The 23,729-nt window shown below is 31.7% G+C and overlaps 1 protein-coding gene across 1 annotated transcript; it reads left to right on the forward strand.

Annotated features, from left to right (window-relative positions):
• Nucleotides 1-11: 11 nt before the first annotated feature.
• On the forward strand, nt 12-22,149 carry LOC132747901 (eukaryotic translation initiation factor 3 subunit F-like; the record flags this gene model as incomplete). Its single annotated transcript, XM_060737430.1, has 6 exons — nt 12-306; nt 16,017-16,087; nt 17,139-17,218; nt 20,053-20,077; nt 21,037-21,338; nt 22,035-22,149. Coding segments are annotated over exons 1-6 (702 nt in total), but the record flags the coding sequence as incomplete, so codon positions are not given.
• Nucleotides 22,150-23,729: the final 1,580 nt, after the last annotated feature.

Raw genomic sequence — 23,729 nt, forward strand, 5'->3', positions numbered from 1 at the left:
CCGGAAGTCGAAAATGAAATAAATACTAAATACGATAATATAGATCTACTAAAGAAACCAAAGTCAGTATTTTAGTTCAACCGACTTTCTCTTATTTCACGAATATATTAATCAAGTAATTTAGAAACTTATATTTTTATTCCAATATTTATTTTATTTTATCCAATCATATCATTAGCCGGTCTTTCACTTCCAAAATGGCTGTAAATCTCGTGTGTCGGATTCATCCAGTAGTGTTATTTACCATTGTTGATTCGTATGAGCGTCGGAACGAAGATGCAAGGCGTGTAATAGGAACATTACTAGGTATTCTATGATGAGAAAATTTCATAATTTTAGAATAACCTACCGATTATAATTTGCGTGTGAAAATATGTAGAGAATAGTCAAATTCAAGAAACTATGACAGACTATGAATGTCAGACATTTCACTCCCAAGACATTTCACTATTGAGACGTTTCACTCCCAAGACGGTTCACACCTAGACGTTTCACTCCCATTTTGTCAATTGTATGGACGTTTCACTCCCATTTTTTAGATGTTTTTATTAAGAAAATTCATTTTCATTATGAAGGGGAAATTCAATTTAATGATTCATTTTGTTGAATTTGAGAGTATTGTTAAGAAGAATTTATGAATTTGAAGAATAATTATAGGCCTAAAAGTATAATTTTTCTGAAATATAACAGAATGTGTAAATAATTATGATCTATATAGATACAGTAGGCCTATAGTATCAGCTCAGAAAAGTGAATTTTGTTCCGTTTAAACAGTGTTTTGAAGAATTCCTGTTAATTATTAGGAGTAAAAATATTGGTTTCAATGAGGACGTAATTATGATGAATTATTAGAAGATTATCATTATATTCATTTAACTATGGGTTAAATGATAAGAGGTATAAATGAAAGACAAATGTCTGAAATATCGTTTTTATTATAAGAGTAACAACACAAGAAAATTCTATTTATAATAAATCAAGAAAGATAATAGAATAATGAAATGAAAATGTTCATGAACAACAAAGACACATTGTAAGAACTAGTTTGAATATTGAAACCACTACCAGTACAGTAATTAAATAATATCAATATATAAAATATATTTATTAGTTTTTTTGTAAATATATTTGTCAATGAAATGCAGAAAATGTGCATAAAATTAATTATTCTTTTAAATTATTTCTTAATCAATTTATTGAACAGTAGCCATTAAACAAACTTAGGTAATTGTGGTGTTAACAGTAATCTAATCACCTAATTAGTTGTATAAACACTGAGACCACCAATTAACAGTTTGACATCACTTTTAAATTAGTTGTATAAACATTGCACTTTAGCACCAACAGTTATTAATTAGTTGTTTATTGGACCATTGAAATATTTTTAGACAATGTTCAGCCAATTAAAACCAAAGTCATGGAAACAGAAACTCCTCCATAAGTTTTGGTTATAAATTATAACAAAAATAAAGGAATATTTAATCAGATAATCATATTTAATATATTATGTAAGATTATCTACAGATTTTTTTTTACTTATTGATATAAAAATATACTTAATTAATGCAAAGATAACCACTTATAAATTATAATCATTAAAATCTTTAATGAACTGCAACTTTCATACAATTATATCCGGTCATATATGATATCCTTCCCTAAATAAGAATAAATATCTGAAAAGATATCAGATCAAAGACATCTCTAATCAAGTAAAAAAGTAAAAAATAAAACTTTAACAATAATGACGTACAAACTTTTATTTTTTAGTAAAATCTGGAACATACGATACGTTATAGTACATCCCAGGTAAAATTAAGGTCTATTGTAGTATATCATACGTATCAAAATAATTTTGGTATAAAATGGGAGTGAAATGTCTTCAAGACGTTTCACTCCCATTTGGGAGTGAAACGTCTTGGTGTGAACCGTCTTGGTGTGAACCGTCTCAATAGTGAAACGTCTGTCTACCACAGACTATTCTCACGTTTCGGCCCCAAGACATATCGGCCCCAAATTACCCAAGACGTTTCGGCCCCAGACGTTTCGGCCCTTTACCAAATCGGCCCCAGAATAAGTACTGTGTTTTAAACCGGTATATCAAAATTTCATAGTTATCAGGGCTCATCCTGGGGGGAAATTTTAGGGAGAAGTGACTTCCTCGCGAAAATTAGGGAGAAGGGAAACAACCCAATGTGTATGCATTAACATGCATGGCTATACATCCTTTAATTATAATATAAACACAATTAACATCACTTATAATATTTCTCCAGTTTATTAATTAATAGTAGATTAATTAATAGTAGTATTAATTAAAAGTAGATTAATTAGTAGTAGATCTGGCAATGACATCTAAATGTTTTTGAGCTGCAAATATGAATACAAAAAATTATTTTTGATATCTATTGATCAGCTATTTATAAGCTTTCTCTAAATATGTGTTTATATATTTTCATGTACATTTGTTGATAATAATGTGTAAGAAAAGATATGATGATAAAATCAATTTCATATTTTATACTTAACCTCACTTTAATAGAAGATGATGTCACATTGGATAATGATTAATAATTTCTGTTCTGGTAACAGAAATTTCTTTCAAAGTCCTGAATGTTGTAATGTCATATTTATATGCATATAATTATGCTTATAAAACAATTTTCAAACATCAAAGAATATGTAAAATATGTACTGCAAACATTTGTGCACATTATATTTGATCACTAAAATTACATACATTCATTTCTTATTGAAAAATTTCACTGAGAAATTGGAGAAAATTAATTTCTAATTACCTCCCTTTATTTTCATGAAATGTTAAATTAGGTAATTATCTTTATAAAAAATGCTTTTTAAAATTTACAATATTGATAAATCTTAATCTGAGCGTCATATTTACGACATTAAAACAAATATATATATTGAAACAATAAGAACACTTCTTTCCTGACAAATTTTGTTGTTTAATATATACATTACATGATATACGACCGATATGTAGTTTAGCCCGGATGTCTTGCCCACGTGCGTAAACTGTGTCAAATTTGGCATTTCTACAAAGAGAACAATGCCTAACACCCCCACTGTCTACAACATACCAATCGCAAGATTTTTGCGAATTGGCTTTCGTAGGTGTAACTATCAGAATCAGCAACTTTCTTACTGCTCGGTTTCGGCATTTCGCCTTGTAGCCATGACGTGAGCGACATAACAATTTTACAGTAAAAATTGATGTTAACAGACTGAAATCATTCAAAACTATGATTAAGTTTTTAATCCGGTCGCTGATCATTAATGAAATTGATTATTTTTAATTGACTAACAGTTTTGTGATAGCCGTGAAAAATCCATTGCACATCGACTTTACTCGGGTTAAAAACCCACCATCGAAGTGCATCGTGTATATCAATTAGGGAAGATTGCACGTGTTTAGATAATCGGGGAAAAAACAATGTATAATTATCGCCAAATCCCGTATTAAACTCGCAAAACTATCACACAATTATACCGTTTCGGGCCGATGCTCTCATTATTTATTGTTTAGAGTAGGCGGTCTATCGCTTCGCTTACAGGTGAAGGGTAGTATAAAGCGACGCTCTGATTGGATAATGATAATTAGCGGTCGTCATATGGGCGGATACAATCTCTGCTCTTTACATCGCTAAGTAATTACTATTTGGGAATTAAGATTTTATCGGCGATGTTGACTTCTCTTTGATCAATCGGAAGAGCGAAATTGGAATATACACGGCGAAGTTTTCGCCTGAATCGCCCTTCCGGATGAGCCCTGGTTATATAAATAATCATAAATGACAATTTTCATGAAGTAGAACGCCAATTTCCAAGTACCTTGAAAGATTACGATAACTCATATATATTTTGCGTAAAAGATTAATTTTTTACCAAAACCATTAACAATTAGATACTTGTTGCATTTAATGTTAACTTCAATGTTTATAAATAGGAAGTGGCTAGCCGTACGGGCCCGTACGGCTAGCCAAAAGTTCTAGCCGTACGTGAGTCACGTACGTCTAGCCAGGACACACTGTATTGGCTAGCCGTACGGCACTTTTCAAAAATTTATGGAAGGCGAAAGTACATATGTTTATTATGACTTTAAGCGAGGATTTTAGTCAAGAATGTTTACTTTTTTTATAGATTAATCAACGTGTTGGCTTCAGTAAAGAATTAATGTTCGTACTTTAATTGTCATCTCAAGAGGTCGAGAAAAAATAGCGTTTGGATGCAGTTAAATAACATCAATTGAAATAGTTTACAAAATTTTGATAATAATCCTTTTTTGTTTCATTAAGTTTAATTTTTAAATTGAAAAACAAAACAAAACAATAAACACCGAAAAAAATTGTTGTTGGGCTCTGATAATTGTGTCAATTACCGACGGTATAGAAGTTTGTCCATCGTCCATCATTAAGGAAAGTTTGCATTATTAAAATTATTTTTTCCTTTTCACCGTTTTTCTTATATTCTTATTATTCCCCTCCGATCATTATTTATTCGATCCATGTGCTTAATTAACAGATTTAACATTTCATCTTTCATACAAATCATAAAATTAAGGACGTTATAACATGCAACTTTGACACTTAATTTCATTAAGATAGCCTATACAACGCTTACATACTGTATTCGTATTCATTTTTTTTTTTTTTTTTTTTTGCAAAATTGCGGAGCATCTTTATTAAGGTGAACACATGTACTAGGACAAATGCGGAGATTTGATTAAAATAGTCGTTTAAAGACACAAAATAACATATGCATTTTCGACTTCCATATAATTTTGAAAAGTGCCGTACGGCTAGCCAGTACAGTGTGTCCAGGCTAGTCGTACGTGACTCACGTACAGCTAGAACTTTTGGCTAGCCGTACGGGCCCGTACGGCTAGCCACTTCCTTATAAATATCTCACAATAAATAGCTATCATTATCTAATAACAAAAATAATTAAAAATATTATCAGGAGATTATAGCAAACCGTTTTTTTTAAATCTTTTGAAGTTTTCTCTGATATTACTTACATAAAGCTATAAACAGTTAATTAGTTACACCTTGAAAAAAATACGTAGGCCAATAGTTTAATTAAGATAAAAGATACTGTTTTCTAAGGAATAATTGTAATTAACTTTCTTAATCAAGAAGTTTTAGTGGTTTGTTTTATAAATTAAGGATTAACCTGCCTTTATTGTTTGTTACACCTTTAAAAACATTAACATATATCTAAATATGGTTCAAGAGATCAAAAGATAATAAATAATTATCTAAAGAATTAAAGAATCATAATTGTTTAATTGTAATTAAATTAAGTGTTGTTAATTAATTTAATTAATTGTCTGTACTATATAGTAGGGCCGAAACGTCTTGCGGAAAAGGGCCGAAACTTCCAGGGGCCGAATTTTCCACTGGGGCCGATTTGGTTTGGGGCCGAAACGTCCTGTTTGCATTCTCACACTTACCTTACCAGTTCCTCTCCCTGATGGTTCTCTCCCAAACTGTTTCCTCCCCTGACGGTTATCGGCATAATCCGGTCATCGTCCCCCAGGGGACAATAAGTTTTTTTAAAAGTATTTTTTATTGTCAGAGCGACTTCAGTGACAGATTTCATCGGTATAATGTAAACGCTTGAAAATATTTACTATGCGCGCGCATTCTCGCTGTCAAAACTATAAAACATGTCTCCATTTCATTCTTAATTTTAATAAACCATATTAAAACATTTTGATACCTGTTATAAACTTATATATTATAACATTTTAAATGTTGTGGGCAACGTCCCCGGGGACGAAGACCGGATTATATATATACAGCGGCAATATGAAATATTCGATCATTTCTTTTGCCTCGTAACTATATATAGGGCAGTGTTCGCGTTTACTGAGTAAACATATCAATTTACTCTCTAAAATTGCCAGGGAGGAAAGAAAAAAAGGGCTGTTGAGTCCCTGGGATGAAACACTTTTTCCCCGATAATTGGTCAATTCTCTCTTAAGTTTTTTTGCTCTGCTTGAAAATGATTTTCTATTCACTTTAAATAAATTGTATTATAAGAACTTGACTTTCACCTCATTTTCATTTGTTCCTTTCTCATTAGCAATGCAGATTTATATCCCAAACGTAGACTAGGAGCAAGTGCTCGGCCTCGTTTTGGGCCAACCTATCAATGATATCCGCGAACATCAACAGTCACAAATTTGATTGTATTATGAAGTTATGCAAACATTGACATTTTTGTAATTGAGGACTCGTTCCATTTGAATTGGGACGTAACAGATCTATTAGCACTGAGTCCCAGGTACTCAGTAAAGTTAGGGAAAATCGCTAACACTGTAGGGAAGTTTTCCCGGGAAGAGGGTTTTCTTGGGGGGTCTTTCATTTTATAAAATGGGGCTTGGTATGTTTTGGGGGAAGTGTCTTAATGACTTTTTCAAAGAAATATATGTTTTTATAGTAATTTTCATTACTTGAAAGTGCTGTGGGCAAAGTCCCCGGGGACAAAGACCGGATTATATATATACAGCCGCGATATAAAATAGTCAATCAATTCTTTTGCCTTGCATTATGTAATCTTAACGGAATGAACTGAATTTAAATTATCATTTTGCATTCATTCCGTGAAATATCAAATATAAAAGCTTATTATTTATAAAATTGTTGTAATATTTACGGAATGAACTGAATTGGGAACTTATCATTTTGCATTTATTCCGTTAAATTTAATATATTGATTAAATATCATATATTATATATTTGATATTGAAATTAATTAACAATCTGATGTGATGTTTACGGAATGAACTGAATTTTTAGTATCGTTTTGCATTCATTCCGTAAAATGTAATATATTAAACTTAGATTTATTTGCACACGGATGTGATATTTACGGAATGAACCAAATTTGAATTATCGTTTTCCAGTCCATAAAATATTAGAAATGGAACCTTATTGATCAACCATTTGATGTTTTCTTTCCAAGGGACGTATCGATTTGCATTCATTCCGTAAAACTATATATGAAACCAAATTTATTAACAATCTGATGTGATCTTTACGGAATGAACTAAATTTGAAGTATCGTTTTGAATTCATTCTGTAAAATTAAATATATTGAACTTAAATTTACTTGCGCACAAATGTGATATTTAAGGAATGAATCAAATTTGAATTATGGTTTTCCAGTCCATAAAATATTAGAAATAGAACCTTATTGATCAACCATTTGATTTGTTCTTTACTTGGGGACGTATCGTTTTGATTCATTCCGTAAAACTTTATATATGTAATATGTAACCAATTTTATTAATAATCTGATGTGTTCTTTACGGATTGAACTAAATTTGAATAATCGTTTTGCATTCATTCCGTAAAATATCACAAATGGAAGGAAATAACATACAATATGATATGCTCTAAACGGAATAAACTGAATACGAATTATCGCTTTCCATTCATTCCGTAAAATTTTGTAGATGGAACTAAAGTCATTTACAATTAGATATGTTCTTAATGGAATGTCACGATGGACTGAATTTGAATTATTCCTTAAAATACATATTATTTCACATTAAGCCTAAGAAGGCTAATTCGCAAGTACGATTTACAGGGATAATTAATGCGCGCGCATTATGAGTAATAATTTGTTTCTTAAATTAATTCAAGCGTTTACATGATACTGATTACATCTAATGTAAGTCACGCCAAATATAGTAACTTAAAAAAAAGATTGTCCCCTGGGGGACGATGACCGGATTATGCCCGCTTCTCTCCCAAATTTGAAATATGCAGACAGTTCTCCCCCAATTTTTATTTGTTAGTTATCATTTTAGTTTTGACTTAATCTAATAATATTTCTTGAAGATTATTTTAATCACCTTCATTGTGAGAGGTTAAGATTATTGGACAGTGATTGATATACATACACCTGTATTTATGTGAAGGTCTAGTGATATTCATCTATTTGTTAAGGAAGTGGCTAGCCTTACGGGCCCGTACTGCTAGCCAAAAGTTCTATCCGTATGTGAGTCACGTACGACTAGCCAGGACACACTGTAAGCCGTCTATCTGTACTAGGGGCTCACGCACCCTAGCACACCATCCTCGTCGTCTCAGCCTACTTTGTAGGGCCACTCCCCTCGGCATTAGTCAAGACACCGGCAGCTGGTCCGCAGTTGTGGACGAAGTAGTGATCCCATTGTTACAGCCTACAGGGGGCTTTTATTTAGTTGAGTTGTGTTTGCTACCAGCCAAGCTGTAAATCTTCTGCCGATGACCTGTGCCTTCTCAGCGACGTGCACGCTCTGAGGGGAAGTGAGAAGACTTCTAAGTCCCATTACACTATATACTAATATATAGACAAGGGTAACTACTCTTACTCCCATAAGAAGATGTCTACGCTCAATTGAAATTTCTATAAAAACACCGCCATCTTGACAAACATATACAACCGTCATCTGATTGGTCTGTTTATTTCCTGAAAATTATTAAGAATCGGCACAAGTGATTTCAAACGGTCAATAAAATCAACACCGCAATTTTCACTGATTGTCTTTGCCGTGTTTGTTGCATGTCAAAACATCATAAACAACACGCGACCTCAGGTTCAATTAGATTATTGGAAAAACTTGCATCCTGATTGGCTGAGGACGCATTGTATTTGACAAGCGTAAAGCCCCGCCTTAAAACTTACACATTAGCTGCTGTATATTGCATATGAGAAGGACGCAATGATACATGGATTTGGAATTTTATGCGTACAAGGGACTGCCAGTTGGATATTTTAAGCGTCCTTTTGCAAAAAGTATGCGTAAAATTGTGCTCAAATAAGCGTTTCCTAGAGCCCTGAGTATAATTGTTTAAACTGTTGTACATGGAAAATTGTGTAGGTAATAGTTCAAGAACTGACAAAGGCAGATTTTAAAATAGTGTGATACATTTTCAACAACAACATGCCAACAGAAAAAAAGAGAAAAATATCATTGATATAATTAATATGAAATAATTTTTGCTGTGTATTTTAAACTTGAGTACTTTACAGAGCATGTTTTATATTGTTTCACATTGAATCAATATTTTATTTGTAAGTTTTGTATAAAAAAAAGAATGAAAAAAAATCAGTTGTTTATTATAAAGAAATCCAAAATGCGTTTACAGATTTTATCCCTTATGTTTTTCAGGTTTTGCATTTTACCCCTCACTCTAGATTTTGAGGGGTAAAAACCCCTTGCCCCAAAAAATTATCTGGAGCTCTGTTAAATATGTTAATTTATCAAAATGGATATGTTAAAGTAACTTTTTGTCATTGTCACTATAGTTCTTATCAATGATAATTATGTTCATTTTCTGATTTTATACATCATTATTCGACTTAAAGTGTTATTAGGCAGTGTCTTCTAGCCTTCTCTCCAGATTTTAAGTAGATGCTTAAAGCGCCCTGATATCTATATTTAGCTTTGTAACAGCTGAGGTTATCCAAAATCATCTTTCCTGTTTCGGTGCCATTTGACCTAAATTGAGTTGGTGCGCCTTAAACTTTGCTCAGTTCACTGCAACAAGGCAACTTGAAGGACCCATGCCACCCTTGTGCCTGATCAAGGTCACACCTTTAAAGTTAAACGTCAGACAATTTTCAGGTCCACTCTATAAACTCTTATTCCTCTTGCCCAAAAGACTTTCTTTAAATTTTTCTTTACTTTTCACCTTTGAAATATAATGATAATTGGACTTGGATTAAATCCTTTGTCAAAGAGATGGTGGGGGTATTTTATCACTCTTTTGACAGCTCAAATTTTTGTTAAAGTTAGCAGATTAAAAGACAAGGTAAATCAGTGCCCTTTACATGATAAATAGCCCATTTGCATTCCCCTTATCTATCTTCAAAGACAGAGATAATCTAGAATAAGTTCATGAATATGTGGGATAGGGTTACACGACTTACCGGAATCGGCCGAATTACCGGAATCGACCGGAATCGGCGGTGAATTACCGGAATCGACCTGTAACTTTGTAATAATTAAACTTTTTAAGTGTTTTCTTGCAATTTTATAAGATATAAACAATATCAATGATTTATGAAAAGATTTTTATAAATAAAATCGCTTTTGATTAATTTAACAAGAGATCTAATATCGGCGAGCTACTGCCAAACTGCCCGTGACCGGAATCGGCCTGTTATTTCGTTGTTTATGCAACTTTTAATGTTCCTTTTGCATGTTTTTTATAAAACCTAAATATTATCATTAATCTTGCTAGAGATTGTGAAAAAATCGCTTTTAAATAATGATAATAATAAACAAATATTTATGATCAGCGAAAACGGGCAAACTGCCGGAATCGGCAAAGGATTACCGAAATCGGCCTGTAATTTGCTTATCTATATACTTTAAACAAAATGTTTGCACCCTTGATTATAAATAAACAATAGCAATGATATGTAATCAGATTATTGTCAATAAAATCACTTTTTATTAATTAAACAAGATATTTAATATCGGCGAGTTACTGCCATACTGTCGGAATCGGCGAAGGATTACCGGAATCGACGTATAATTTAGTCTATTGTATTTTTTTAACGTTTTTGTTGCATTGTTAATATTCATCTTATAAAATATAAATATTATGAAAGATATTTAAAAGTTTCTTTCTTTCTTTTATTTTGTAAATTTCAATTCGCCTTTGGTTAATAAAGCAAGAGATCGAAGATCGGCGAGTTACATATACTGTCATACAGCCGAAATAGACGAATGATTACCCGAATCGGCCTGTATTATTGTAATTTATGGACTTTGCAAGAAAAAAATGCAAACAATATAATAGATATCTAAAAAGATTTCTGTAAATGAAGAATCCTTATTAAATAATAAGCTAGAGATCTAAGGTCGGCGAATTACTGCCATATCGCATAATTATATGCAGTGTCAGGGCTATCAGACAATTACCGGAATCGGTCTGTTTTACCCCACCAATATTTCAACGTTTGAAAATTAACCTTGACTTATTTTTATTAAATACAAACAATTTAAAAGATTTTTATAATGTTTATTGAAAAGAAGCAAAAGATTTATGAAAAATTGCTGTTATAAATAATAAAAAGATTAATATTGAAGATCGGCAAAAACGGGAAACCTGTCTGAATAGGCGATAGATTACCGGAATCGACCTGTAATTTGGTTATTTGTGAACTTTTTGAATATTTCTTTTGCATGTTTTATATAAGATATAAACATTTTCAATGATATTTATTTTTGTAAGTAAATTTGCTTTTGATTAATAAAACAAGAGACCTAAGATCGGCGAATTACTGTCATTCTGCCGATATAGGGGAAGGATGGGCGGAATCAGCCTGTAATATAGTTATTTTTATGTTATTTTATTGAATGAAAATAATATCATTGATATAAAAAGATTTGTTGAGAAATAAAGATCACTTTTTTACTATAAACTAGATATCTAAGATAGACTAATTACTATCACAGTGCCTGAATTAACATGTAAATACAGGAATTAGTCTGTTATTTTGTTATATTTCAGCGTTTTAAAAATATCTTGCCATATTTTATAAAATACAAACAATTCAAATGATATTTAATAATATTTATTGTAATCGCTATTACATAATAAACAAGGTGATCTATGATTTCTTCCATACCACCGAATCGACGAGCGATTACCGGAATCGGCTTCACTTCGTCTAGGATTACTGGAATCGGTTCTAATTTTGTTATGAATGTGAACTCAATATTATTATTATCATTTATTTGTGCATGTATTTACAAACATTATCATTGATCTTTTATGGAATAATGCAATATCGTCTTTACATTATATTTTTTCAGGACATTGCTAATAGAGGATTGTTTGAAATGACGGATAACAATAGGTCAGTTTAGTCTTTCTTTATGTTTGCACAACTCAATTCTTGATTTCATACAGTAGTCGATTTATAATTACATGCAATAATTTTTATTTGAATCTTTATTTAAACAATACAAACCTCATGAAATATTCACATGAAATCAATGTTTTACCAGGCAGTTAAATCCAACTTACTTGACAGTTCATGGTCATTCTGGAGTATCAAATCAATTGTCGTCATTTGCGTTATTGGTGCACCATAAAAATATTACAAAGATTGCGAATAAGTCGATCGTTGAAACATAGATTATTTAGTCTTAAATAGTAAACAAATCATATATACCCATAACGTATAAAACAGTGAGATATGGATGTTAAGTATATACGCACAGATGATACTGTCACTTTATTGGAAGTAAACGAGCTGTATATTGGGAGCTGTGTATTGGGAAGTGTGATATACTACAAAACAGTGGGGTGCCAATATACGGTATGCTGATATATTTCATAGTGGGAGAGACTATCTGTTAGAGAATGCCTGTTGTTCAGCAAGCTGTAGATGAATTAAGTCATAGGATTTATTGAACTTCATAATTTTTAAAGACTTAAGATTTAGCTGGGACATACGATATCGTATATCCCAGGATTTAGTCAATGTAAAAACAAAACAACAATATAAACACCCTGTATAGATCTTAAGATTCTTTTCAAAGTTTAGCATAATTTCTAACCGTTTGACCCATTTAATTATTAATAAAAAATGGAAGAAGATCCTTTAAGTAAAGGACTATGATATATACATGTAGTTACTTATGACACTGAATTAATAATGACATTTTCCGCAAACATCCCAAATAAACACACAATAGTTTTTTTAATGTGATGTATATATATTTTTTCATCTTTGATTAAATATAAACAATATCAATGATATGTAATCAGATTTTTGTAAATAAAATCTCATTGATAAATGATTAATTAAACAAGATATTTAATATCGGCGAGTTACTGCCATACTGTCGGAATCGGCGAAGGATTACCGAAATCGGCGTATAATTTGGTTATTAATAAAGATTACAAAAAAGGTTCTTGCATCTTTATACAATATCAATGAAATGTAAAAAAAGAAGTAAATAAAATCGCTTTTGATTAATTTAACAAGAGATCTAATATCAGATGACAGTAACTTGCTGATCATAATTAAATCTCTTGTTTAATGAATCAAATGTGTTTTTTATAAAAAAAATCTTATTACATGTCATTAATTGTTTATATTTTATAAAAGTTTAAAAGTTCATGAATAACAAAATTACAGGCCGATTCCGGTAATCATTCCTCGATTCCGGCAGTATGACAGTAACTAGCTGATCTTAAGTATGTTGCTTAATTAATCTTAAGCGATTTTTATTTATAAAAATATTTTTACATGTCATTAGCATTGTTTATATTTTATAAAAGATGCAAGATTTTTTTTTTAAAGTTCATAAATAACAAAAATACAGGCCGATTCCGGTAATCATTCCCCGATTCCAGCTACAGCTTGCTTAACAACACGCTTTCTCTAACAGACAGACCCTCCCACTATGAAATATATCAGCATACTGTATATTGGCACCCCACTGTTTTGTAGTATATCACACTTCCCAATACACAGCTCCCGATATACAGCTCGTTTACTTCCAATAAAGTGACAGTATCATCTGTGCTTATATAGTTAACATCCATATCTCACTGTTTTATACGTTACGGGTATATATGATTTGTTTACTATTTAAGACTAAATAATCTATGTTTCAACGATCGACTTATTCGCAATCTTTGTAATACTTTTTATGGTGCGCCAATAACGCAAATGACGACAATTGATTTGATACTCCAGAATGACCTTGAACTGTCAAGTAAGTACGATTTAACTGCCTGGTAAAACATTGATTTCATGTGAATATTTTATGAGGTTTGTATTGTTTAAATAAAGATTCAAATAAAACTTATTGCATGTAATTATGAATCGACTACTTTATGAAATCAAGAATTGAGTTATGCAAACATAAAGAAAGACTGAACTGACCTATTGTTATCCGTCATTTCAAACAATCCTCTGTTAGCAATTACCTGAAAAAATATAATGTAAAGACGATATTGCATTATTCCATAAAAGATCAATGATTATGTTTGTAAATACATGCAAAAATAAATGATAATAATTATATTAAGTTCACATTCATAACAAAATTAGAACCGATTCCAGTAATCCTAGACGAAGTGAAGCCGATTCCGGTAATCGCTCGTCGACTCGGTAGTATGGAAGAAATCATAGATCACCTTGTTTATTATGTAATAGCGATTACAATAAATATTATTAAATATCATTTGAATTGTTTGTATTAAATAAAATATGGCAAGATATTTTTAAATGCTGAAATATAACAAAATAACAGACTAATTCCGGTATTTCCCTGTTAATTCAGGCACTATGATAGTAATTAGTCTATCTTAGGCATCCAGTTTATAATAAGAAGTGATCTTCATTTCTCAAAAAATCTTTTTATATCAATGATATTATTTGCATTTAATAAAATAACATAAAAATAACTATAGTATACAGGCTGATCCCGCCCATCCTTCCCCTATATCGGCAGAATGACAGTAATTCGCCGATCTTAGGTCTCTTGTTTTATTAATCAAAAGCAAATTTACTTACAAAAATGAATATCATTGAAAATGTTTATATCTTATAAAAACATACAAAAGAAATATTTAAAAAGTTCACAAATAACCAAATTACAGGTCGATTCCGGTAATCCATCGCCTATTCCGACAGGTTTTCCCGTTTTTTGCCGATCTTCAATATAAATCTTTTTATTATTATATAACAGCGATTTTTCATAAATCTTTTGCTTCTTATTTGATACCGATTTCAATAAACATTATAAAAATCGTTTTATATTGTTTGTATTTAATAAAATAATTCAAGGTTATTTTTTAAACGTTGAAATATTGGTGGGGGAAAAAACAGACCGATTCCGGTAATTGTCCGATAGCCCTGGCACTGCATATAATTATGCGATATGGCAGTAATTCGCCTACCTTAGATCTCTAGCTTATTATCTAATAAGGATTCTTCATTTACAGAAATCTTTTAAGATATATATTATATTGTTAGCATTTTTTCTTGCAAAGTCCATAAATTACAATAATACAGGCCAATTCCGGTAATCATTCGCCTATTTCGGCTGTATGACAGTATATGTAACTCGCCGATCTTCAATCTCTTGCTTTATTAACCAAAGGCGAATTGAAATTTACAAAAATAAAAGAAAGAAAGAAACTTTTAAATATCTTTCATAATATTTATATTTTATAAGATGAGTATTAACAATGCAACAAAAACGTTAAAAAGTACAATAGACTAAATTATACGTCGATTCCGGTAAATTCTTCGCCGATTCCGACAGTATGGCAGTAACTCGCCGATATTAAATATCTTGTTTAATTAATAAAAAGTTATTTTATTGACAATACTCTGATTACATATCATTGCTATTGTTGATTTATAATCAAGGGTGCAAACATTTTGTTTAAAGTATATAGATAAGCAAATTACTGGCCGATTTCGGTAATCCTTTGCCGATTCCGGCAGTTTGCCCGTTTTCGCTGATCATAAATATTTGTTTATTATTATCATTATTTAAAAGCGATTTTTTCACAATCTCTAGGAAGATTAATGATAATATTTAGGTTTTATAAAAACATACAAAAGGACATTAAAAGTTGCATAAACAACGAAATAACAGGCCGATTCCGGTCACAGGCAGTTTGGCAGTAGCTCGCCGATATTAGATCTCTTGATAAATTAATCAAAAGCGATTTTATTTATAAAAATCTTTTCATAAATCATTGATATTGTTTATATTTTATAAAATTGCAGGAAAAAACTTAAAAAGTTTAATTATTACAAAGTTACAGGTCGATTCCGGTAATTCACCGCCGATTCCGGTAATTCGGCCGATTCCGGTAAGTCTTGTAACCGTGAATATGTTTGTCTAAAATGTGTAATAAAGAATTGAAAACTCATTCACTTCAGTTTCTTTTTGCTTTTCCTCAATGGCTTTTATATGTGTTTCTATTGTGTTCTTTTCTATCCCATAACAGGAACACATGACAAAGGTGTTGTAGAAGTAACTAATGCATTTGCTGTACCACATAATGAATCTGAGGATGAGGTAGGTTTATCACACAGTCTTAAATAAGCATTCTTTTACATTTTATGGAGAGAAAAAAATATTGAAACTTGTATATTGTAAAAACCATTTTTCAAAAAAGGCTGTCTAAATTTCAAATTCAATCTCATTACATAGAGTGATAGTATAGGTGTAGGAAGTTGTCATATATATTGAAAATCAAATTATCCTTGTTTAAAAAAGCAATAATATGAAATAAGATGATATATATGATGCGAAAAACTCTTTGATTTAATAACAAGCATAAAAATTTCAGTTTGTAAACCAGATCTTTCCTTGACTACAATTGTAGATAATAAGTAAATGCAGGTATTTTGTACCAATTGTTTTTAACTTATCATCTAAGTGTTCCGAGTGTTTCCGAATATCTTGTCGGCCAATTTTGTTAATGTATAATCAGAGTTGTTGTTTTTATCAAAATGGATATTAAAAAAGTAACTTAGGTTTATCATCTTTACTTTAGCTCTTATCAATGATGATGATATTTATTAACTGATTTTCTACATCATGCTTCTACCAGAAGTGTTATTTTGGATAGAAGACTGTGGTGTCTTCTAGCATCAGTCTGAATTGTATAGACACTTCAGCTCAATGGTTTTTTTAAAAGGTATCCTGTGTTATCTAAATATAGCACAAATAGAAAATCAGTCCAAGATATTTCAAAATGGCAGTGTTCTGCTTACTAAGGACTTTTTCAAGATTGTTAGACTTTTTTTTTTCACTGATTTTAATGTGATTTCAATTAAAGTTATACACTTCATACAAGTTTTCTAAGAATACTACAGTCATCCACCCAGACTTTATGCATATTATCATGTTATATATATAAACTTTAAAAAAAATTCCTTATTGAAAATAAGCTGTCCTATTTTGACTTGATAGCAGATTGTAAAGTTTATTTTGATTTAATGTAAGGGCTTTTGGGGGCTGGCTTTTTGTCCACTGTGTCATTTTTTCAATAGAATGTTTTTTTTGTGCATGTGGTATTTTGTCCATTTCACAAATTGATTATTCATATGTATCTAAATCACAGGTTGCAGCAGATCTGGAGTATGCAAGAAATATGTTTGAACTTCATAAGAAAGTCAATCCATCTGAAGTTATTGTTGGATGGTAAGTATCAATTTTGAAATTCATATTTTCTCAAGTACCAGGATAGGGTTGATCATTGGATAGACCTGTGTAACAGTAAATGTGTTCAAATTGAACTTTGCATTCCCTGCTTGCCATTTAATTTACAACACTACACTTAGTCAAGTCAAAGATTTCAAACTTTTAAAGCTTGTGGTCTTTAGATATTTAGATTACTGGTTATAATCCTTACCATATGTAACATGCTAATAGCTGAGCATGTATATTAACAAGCCATTGAATATTCTATTTATTGTTTTTCTTACCATTTGTCCAAATACATGCATCTGGCAAGTGTCAGCCTTATTTTGGAAAAAAGACTCAAGTTCACATAGAATCGTATTCTACAGCAATGTATCGTAAATCTTGTGAAAATGTTGTTTTTTCCCCTCCAAATATTATAATGAATTTTAATAGAAAATCTTGAGCAATTATAGAAAATTGATTTATACATAAAGATTCAGGTAAAATATTTTTCAAACAGTTGTCATTTACCTTGATATTAATGTAAATTGTTTGTTCAAAACGACAGATTTTATGTTAATACCGTGACTTTATATGATTTTGACTAAAACTTAATAAACCTTTTCATTTTCAAGTCTGGTTAAACTTAATTTCACTTTAGTTTAACCCTTTACCCCATATATACGTGAAACAACGCACTTTCGATCCCCCCCCCCCCTTTTTTTAGGCCTCAAAGAGTGAAAAAATGTCCTATTTGATTTGGGCCCCAAACACATGTTTTCGTTTGAGAAATGTTGCTAAAAAAATTGAGCACTTTTTCGGCGACGTCCCCCATCCAAAAGATACACGAGGGGGTTGCCAGAAGGGGGATGTGCCCCCTTCTGTTAGGGGGGTTTGAAGGGGGGAGTCCCCCTCACGTCAAGAAAATTTTGGACTTGTGAGAGGCTAAAAATGACCCCAGGTCGATCATAATGTAACGTGTAACCAACGCTGAAAAGCCTTTGACTCTATCTCAATCCCTTGAGAAGTTGCAGCACTTTGAAATAAATTTTGATGGAAAAAATCGAGGCAAAATAGTGATTTTTGGCAATTTTGAGATGCCCCCTCGTTGCCATGGTAACAGGAAATTTAAGACTGAGCATGTTGTTACAAAGGCAATGGTCCAGTCAACATTTGTGCCAAGTTTGATTAGTATTGAAGCATTTTCATAGTTTCATAGTTTGAACTTGTAACAGGAGGCTTTTCAGTGAAAACGGCCATTTTTCACAATATGCTCATGGGGGAAAGGGTTAAACATATTTATTTAATCTCAATTGCGAAACAAGTTCTTTGAACTTATATTAATCACTTTTGAATCTATTCCTGGAACCAATATGCTCATGGGGGAAAGGGTTAAACATATTTATTTAATCTCAATTGCGAAACAAGTTCTTTGAACTTATATTAATCACTTTTGAATCTATTCCTGGAACCAACCAGTACTGGTGTCATATGAAGAAACATGGTTGTGACCCAATTCGGACTCCAACCCATGATCCTTGGGTTGAGAGGCAGACACCTTAACCACTAGGCCACCGCTCTCCTTGGTAATTTTACTTTGAAAATTCAATAAAAAAAATTTCAATCAAAACATCTTATAAATCATGTCATTGATGGAGGGCCATGAGTTTTTGATCCCCCCAGTTAAGCTTGGCAAAAATACTGTAAATATAGAAAAAAAAAAAAAATCATAATTGGTTATATTATAAGACAGGAGAATCTACATTTGTTTAAATATTTTTAAAAATTGATAATTTTTTATGCTTCCTAATTAATCACTATCTCCTTCAGTGTGTAGTTATTCAATCATAACATTGATAACTGAAAGACATTGACTTACAAGCATATATTACAGTATTTACAGGTGCTGATGTAAAAAGAACATTCCCCGTGTTAATTTCCCATGGAATATTTACTCCTAGGGAAAACCCTAAAACCTGTCCTTTTCTGACTGTAGATACTACTTCTTAGCAGGAAATAAAATGGCATTAAGGCCCTTTTGTTAGGTAGGTGTCATATTAATATATATTTTTTCGACTTGAATATTATATCTACACCCAGGTTTTTCATTTTCCTTTAAAAATTGCCATAAATTCTGAAAATTTTAAAGAAATGAATAAATATTAAATTTAGAATTAATATACATGTCTTATGAAAAATCAAAAAAAGTTGAAATTTAGCATTATTTTAAAAAAATTGTTTTCTTTTTACAAAAACTTTTGACACATTCCCAAAAAGTTTAAAAAATACTTACAAACCCACAAAAAAAAATTGTTTGGGAAGACGTAAAATAGGGGGAAAAGTTTTCTTTTGAATGAATTTATTTGGTTAGAAAAAGAAATGAAAAAATTTTAAAACAATTTTTTTTCCCCTTGAAATTTTTAGGCCATAATGCGTTTGTTTGAAAAATTTATAAATAATGTATACACAGTGGGGATGCCCCCTGAGCATGTTGATGTCTGAAAATCTTAAAACAAAATATGGAAAATTTTTCATTGGGAATTTAAATTTAACGCTTTTAAAATGGAAAAAAAACGGGAAAAAAGAAAAAAATTTCTCGGGAAATTTAAAATTTAAAATAAAATTTTTGTGGTTTTAATTTTCCCTTTCCAAAAATTTATTTTTTGGGTAAATTTTTCTCGTAAAACTTTAAAAATTTTGGAAAAAAAGGGTGAAGGAATTAGCTTAAAATTAAACTCGAGGGTTTTGGGCAGTCCTACATCTAATGGTATAAATTCCCCGAACAATTTTAATTTTTTTCAAAACCCTGTTTATGGAAAAAAAACTCAGTGGTTTTGGGTTTTATATTTCAGTCCCCAGATTTACTCCAGGGAAACTGTAAGGACCCAATTTTTTCCCCAGTTCAAGAAAAAATAACCAGCCTAGAACCAAAAAAGTTTTGGGGTAAATATATTTTTCCCTTTTTTTTGGTCCAAATGTAATGCAAAATTTAATTTTTAATTAAAAAATAACCCTGCTTGACCATTTTGTTTTTTTTTTAATTTTTATGCAATGTTTTTTTCTTTTTTTTGAGGTTTTTTGCAATGCTTCAGTAGTTGTAAATGTATGTTGAGTGGTTCCTAACAAGTTGATTTGTGAATTCTCATATTTCACAAATTATCACAATTTCTAAAATGTTTCATTTTATTCCTCAATTGAACAAACAGGACAGGTAAGTGCATTATCACAAAATATATGCAAAACATGAAAAGGGAATATTTACATGTCCAGTTACATGGCGTCAATAAACCAAATTATGACATGGGGAAAATTACTTTGCTGCTCAATGCATTTCTCTTCAACATTCCTTGGAAATCTTTTTCCTTATAGGCACATTTTGTCTCAGAAACAAATGAAATTTTCCTTTTATAGAAAGGCTATTAAAATAGCAATATATAAACAAATAGTATTGACTTCGATATAAAATACTAAATTTTTGATAACTTTAATAATTGTGAAAAGGTGACAGAAGCAAAACATGGTTTGGTTAATTTGCCAAATGATGAACCTGTTATGTGTACTACATGAAAGTATTTTGTTTTAAGTTATAAATAGTTTTTACAAAGATTTGTTAACTGTTTGGTACTTTACAATACTTATTAAATCTGATAAAGTGTAACTAAGTTAGAAAGTGATAATCAATTTTTTTGGAATATCAACTTCAGAAGCAAAAAATGATGAAGGTTGAAAAACATTTCATGAAATTTTGAATTCCAGATGATGACCACTATAGTTTGTTTCACATACAATGTATATGAAAATTGCTGCTTTTATTGGTTTGGTCAATTATCAATAAGGATATTACCAATGAACAAGTGTTTATTTTTACAGTTGATGTCATACAGGGTGGTAAATTTAATCCTAAACGAAGTGCCAACCTAGTTAAAGATCTGACACATGTAGAAAGAGCCACAGGAATGTTACAACAAAAACTCGCCATGGTTCTGGAATATGTTGAAGATGTACTGGTAAGACATATTTGCTTAAATTCTACACCTTGGGCATCTTTAGCCAAGTGGTTAAGGTTGTTGACTTCAAACCACTTGCCCCTCACCACGGTGGGCTCGAATCCAAACAGGGACTTTGGATTCTTTCCTGTGTGAAACCTATCCAGCTAGCTTACAGAACCTTGGTGGTTCTACTCAGGTGCCCGTTTGTGCCTGAAATAATACACCCAAGGTCTTCCTCCACCAGTAAAGCTGGAACACTAGCCATATGACCTGTGTTTGGTGTGACATAAATCCCAATCAAACAAATCACATTCTGCACTTTATTAGGACACAATTTCTTTAAAAAGTGTGTTGTTTTGGTTAGAATCTTTCAAGGAATACTTCTGGATATCATTATACTAGTAAAAATGCATGTTTCATTTATGTCTTCTATTATATATTTCTTCCTTGCTTTGTAAATACATGTACTGTTATCAAACAGCATTGAAAGAAACATTTTGTTTTTTTTATTTAACAAAGATAGCATTATACCAGTAACATGTAATTTGCACTTAGCATGCACTTCCCTGTTGAGAAAAGCCCTTTGTGGATTTTACTGTTTAATCAAGAAGTATCGAAATTGAAAAATCTAGGCTGTGATAGCAGAGTGAATGACTTGCTATCGAGCTTGATGGTTAAACTAACTAGTCTAATGATACAAGGTAAAACTGTAAAAGATTGTAACAAGAACTTGCATGATAAAATGTTCTTTCTTACTATTTACTATTTGAGTATTAACTATAAGAATTTTCTAAAAGTACTTCTAGGTACATTGATAGATAAGCATTTTTTTCTGACTATTTCAGGCCAATAGAATACCAAGCTGATAATGTTATTGGTAGATTTTTAATGGATCTAGTGATGAAGGTCCCTCAGATTGAGCCAGAAGACTTTGAAGAAATGCTTAACTCTAATATGAAGGTAAATGTTTTCTTGTTCCAGTACCTGTTATTTTTTAGCTCACCTGAGCATGCTCAGGGTGAGCTTTTAGGATCGATGATTGTCCGTCGTCCGTTCACATTTGGTTGTTAACACTCTAGCAGTCACACATTTTTGCCTCAATCATCATCAAACTTGGGGTCAGGATGCCTTATCTAGTTGATAGCTTGGATGAGTTATAAATGGGTCATCTCGGATGAGAAACTAGGTCACAAGAAGCTAAAAATAGAAAAACCTTGTTAACACTCTAGAGGTCACATTTTTTGCCTGCAATCATCATCAAACTTGGTCAGGATGTTTGTCTAGGTGATTAGCTCGGATGAGTTCGAACATGGGTCATCTCGGATGAAAAAGTAGGGTCACCGGAGCTAAAAATAGAAAACCTTGTTAACACGCTAGCGGTCACATTTTTGCATCAATCATCATCAAACTTGGTCATGATGCTTGTCTAGGTAATAGCTCAGATGAGTTCGAACCATGGGTCATCTCGGATGAAAAAGTAGGTCACCGGAGCTAAAAATAGAAAAAACCTTGTTAACACTCTAGCGGTCACATTTTTGCAATCAATTATCATCAACTTGGATCAGGATGCTTATCTAGTTGATAGCTCGGATGAGTTTGAACATTTGGGTCATCTTGGATGAAAAAGTTAGGTCACCGGAGCTAAAAATTAGAAAAACCTTTGTTAACACTCTAGCGGTCACATTTTTGCATCAATCATCATCAAACTTGGTCAGATGCTTGTCTAGGTGATAGCTCGGATGAGTTTGAACATGGGTCATCTCGGATGAAAAAGTAGGTCACCGGAGCTAAAAATAGAAAAAACCTTGTTTAACACTCTAGCGGTCACATTTTTGCATCAGTCATCATCAAACTTGGTCAAGATGCTTGTCTAGGTGAAAGCTCAGATGAGTTCAAACATGGGTCATCTCGGATGAAAAAGTAGGTCACCGGAGCTAAAAATAGAAAAATCTTGTTAACACTCTAGCGGTCACATTTTTGCATCTAATCATTCATCAAACTTGATCAAGATGCTTGTTTTGGTGATAGCTCGGATTGAGTTTCGAACATGGGTCATCTCGGGATGAAAAACTAGGTCACAGGAGCTAAAAAATAGAAAAACCTTGTTAACACTCTAGTGGTCACAATTTTGACTCAAATTGTCATCAAAACTTGGTCAGGAAACTTGTCTAGGTCATTGCTGGGAATAAATTGAACATGGGTCATCTCGGATGAAAAAAGTAGGTCACAGGAGCTTTAAAATAGAAAAATCTTGTTAACACTCTAGTGGCTACTGTTGTGATCCAAATATTATGGTTTAATTGGTCTGAAAATTTGTTTTGACATGATTTCTCAGTCAAGTTCGAAACATGGGTCATATTGGATGAAAAACTAGGTCACACCGCCCCAAATATGGAAAAACCTTGTTATACATTCTAGTGGTCACATTTTCGACTCAGTTATCATCAAAACTTGGTCAGGATGCTTGTGTCTAGGTAATTGCTTGGATGAGTTCGAAATCGCATGTGGAACTAGGTCACCGGGAGCTAAAAATAAGAAAA

The sequence above is a fragment of the Ruditapes philippinarum genome, unplaced genomic scaffold (genome assembly GCF_026571515.1).
Source record: "Ruditapes philippinarum isolate M1 unplaced genomic scaffold, ASM2657151v2 ctg8160_1_1_1_1, whole genome shotgun sequence".
Lineage (NCBI taxonomy): Eukaryota > Metazoa > Mollusca > Bivalvia > Venerida > Veneridae > Ruditapes > Ruditapes philippinarum.